This window comes from Sinocyclocheilus anshuiensis, unplaced genomic scaffold, assembly GCF_001515605.1.
Source record: "Sinocyclocheilus anshuiensis isolate Anshui unplaced genomic scaffold, SAMN03320099.WGS_v1.1 scaffold6588, whole genome shotgun sequence".
Classification (NCBI taxonomy): domain Eukaryota; kingdom Metazoa; phylum Chordata; class Actinopteri; order Cypriniformes; family Cyprinidae; genus Sinocyclocheilus; species Sinocyclocheilus anshuiensis.
This window is the reverse complement of record NW_015559941.1, coordinates 1-2,170: the sequence shown is the minus strand read 5'-3', so window position 1 is coordinate 2,170 and position 2,170 is coordinate 1. Positions and strand designations below refer to the sequence as shown.

The 2,170-nt window shown below is 37.3% G+C and overlaps 1 protein-coding gene across 1 annotated transcript; it reads right to left on the bottom strand.

Annotated features, from left to right (window-relative positions):
• Positions 1 to 173: 173 nt before the first annotated feature.
• Positions 174 to 2,164, bottom strand: LOC107681644 (adenylosuccinate lyase-like; the record flags this gene model as incomplete). Its single annotated transcript, XM_016477961.1, has 2 exons — positions 2,054 to 2,164; positions 174 to 377 (listed from the first exon to the last, which is right to left on the bottom strand). Coding segments are annotated over exons 1-2 (282 nt in total), but the record flags the coding sequence as incomplete, so codon positions are not given.
• Positions 2,165 to 2,170: the final 6 nt, after the last annotated feature.

Genomic DNA, 2,170 nt, shown 5'->3' with positions numbered 1-2,170 from the left:
TATATACTTCTATTAATTGCAACATTAAAATTAAAGAAATGGATTTAATTCGTGTTCCCTCTATAACCATTCGGCTCAGGAAATTCCAGGAGTCCATGAAATAAATCCATGGAGTCCAAACAATAGTAGCCAAAGTAACAGATAATAATGGCACGGTAATATTTTGGCCTCACCGTATTGTCTCCCACATAACAGGAAGTGGCGCCCAAGTGGATGATGGGAGCAGCGGTGGGACAGCAGTGAGCAAACGTGTGCACATGAGCCATGACATCATGCCTCAACTTCCTCTCCTCCTCCGCAGCCATGACGAAATCAATGTCCTCCAAGTGAGACTCCATCTCGCTCACCTGGGCATCGGTTATGGAGAGACCCAATTCCTGCAGAGAGGATATATTAGAGCGATAAAGAGATAGTTATGATGAAGCTAGCGAAATATCTTTTCAGTATCATCTTTATTTAATTGTGCGTTCTCATGTCTATTATTTATGTTACATTTAACACCATCTAGCACTCGCTTAAAGTTAATCTTTAGAAACATCATTTAGTAAGACTGTTAAATGGAATTTGTAGCAAATCGCAAAATAAATATCTATTTCAATATTTTAATTACTTTTAGCCTATACATAACTGATTTTATTTTTTTAGGATTTTTAAATTCTAATAATATTTTTATAAAAACAAATTGTAAAGTAAATGTTTTCTCATAATATTAGCCAAATCTGCAATATCTGTGCAACATTAGAAAATGGTTGACAGTAAACCGAAATAAGCACATTCACTTCATCTTTAGCAATACACAGACAGAGAGAGGGTAAAGGTCAACTCTCAAGAGCCACTCTCCTGTTACCCTGATATTAACATTAGTTATTTTGGAAATACACTCTTTCCCAGGGCTGTCTGTGCCTCCTCAGTGTGTCCTGAGGACTACATCAGTAAAGTTCTGTAGCGTAACTTTATTTCCAGAGCATGATCATACGAGCAGCGAACAGAATCCTGTCAGTCTCCACAGGTCAGAGAATGACCACCATGTGACCACATGACTCTGTTCAATTAAGTGCTAGTCAAACAGACTGTGGCCTTTATTTGGAGCTTTATGGATTACTGGGTGATCACACAATCTTAGTTCTTGATTTCTTTACACAAATCAAACAAACAATCAATATGACAGTCGACCCATGTCAGCTAAACAAGCAAATTTCACCGTTCTACAGTCAATAATATCCATTTCTAATCAAGTCGACTATTGTTAGTCTCAGCAACTGAATATCTGTTATCTGAATTTGAGGGTTTTCTTCTAATACTAGTCCCAACATTATCTTCTAAATGGCTTACTGGGAACTTAAGGTTTGAGAAATCCAGTGACATTTAACCTGCCACATACAGAGCCACATACACATATTGAGACCCAGTTTATAGGTGTAAAATAGAAAGATATAAAAATGCATGCAAAATAAACCTACTACAATAAACATACTACATACAAAAATACAATAGTGCAAATAATCATACTGCTGTAGTTTTAGACACATTGCTATGGTAATATATTATACTTGTTCCATAGTAAAGCCATGAATAGAAGTACATTGGACTAGCATGTACAAAATACCATCGTACATAATTATAGCAACATTCATAATTATAGCAACCATGATGTGATATTGCACCACTTACCAGGTGATATTGTTGTTTCTGTTCATATACAATGCAAGCACCATGGTATTCTTGGAAAAACCTTACAGCATGGCACATACACTTCAGTACTATCATATATATTACAGTACTACAATACTACCACGTAATACCATCAATGTACTATGGTATCACCTCAGGACTTTTTGTCTGGTCCACTTGTAAAACATGAAATATTGCAACACAACTCATGTCCACCCTTTTAAACTATTTTTAGACTAAGAGAGCTGGCAACTTGAGACATCCACTCACTCAAGGTCAAAAACCTAAGACAGAGTCGTACTTGGCATTCAGAGAATCACAGGGCCAACGTAATTACTCCATAGATAGTCTGTAGAAATAAACCCAAAATAAATAAACTGACCTTTTCGGCCCTAGCGAGGTAAAGCCACAGTCTTCTCCATGTGGTGAATTTTTTCCTGTCGCTGAAGTTGTGGGCCATCTCTTTGCTGGCGTACCGGGACACCAGCGGTGAGCGGTA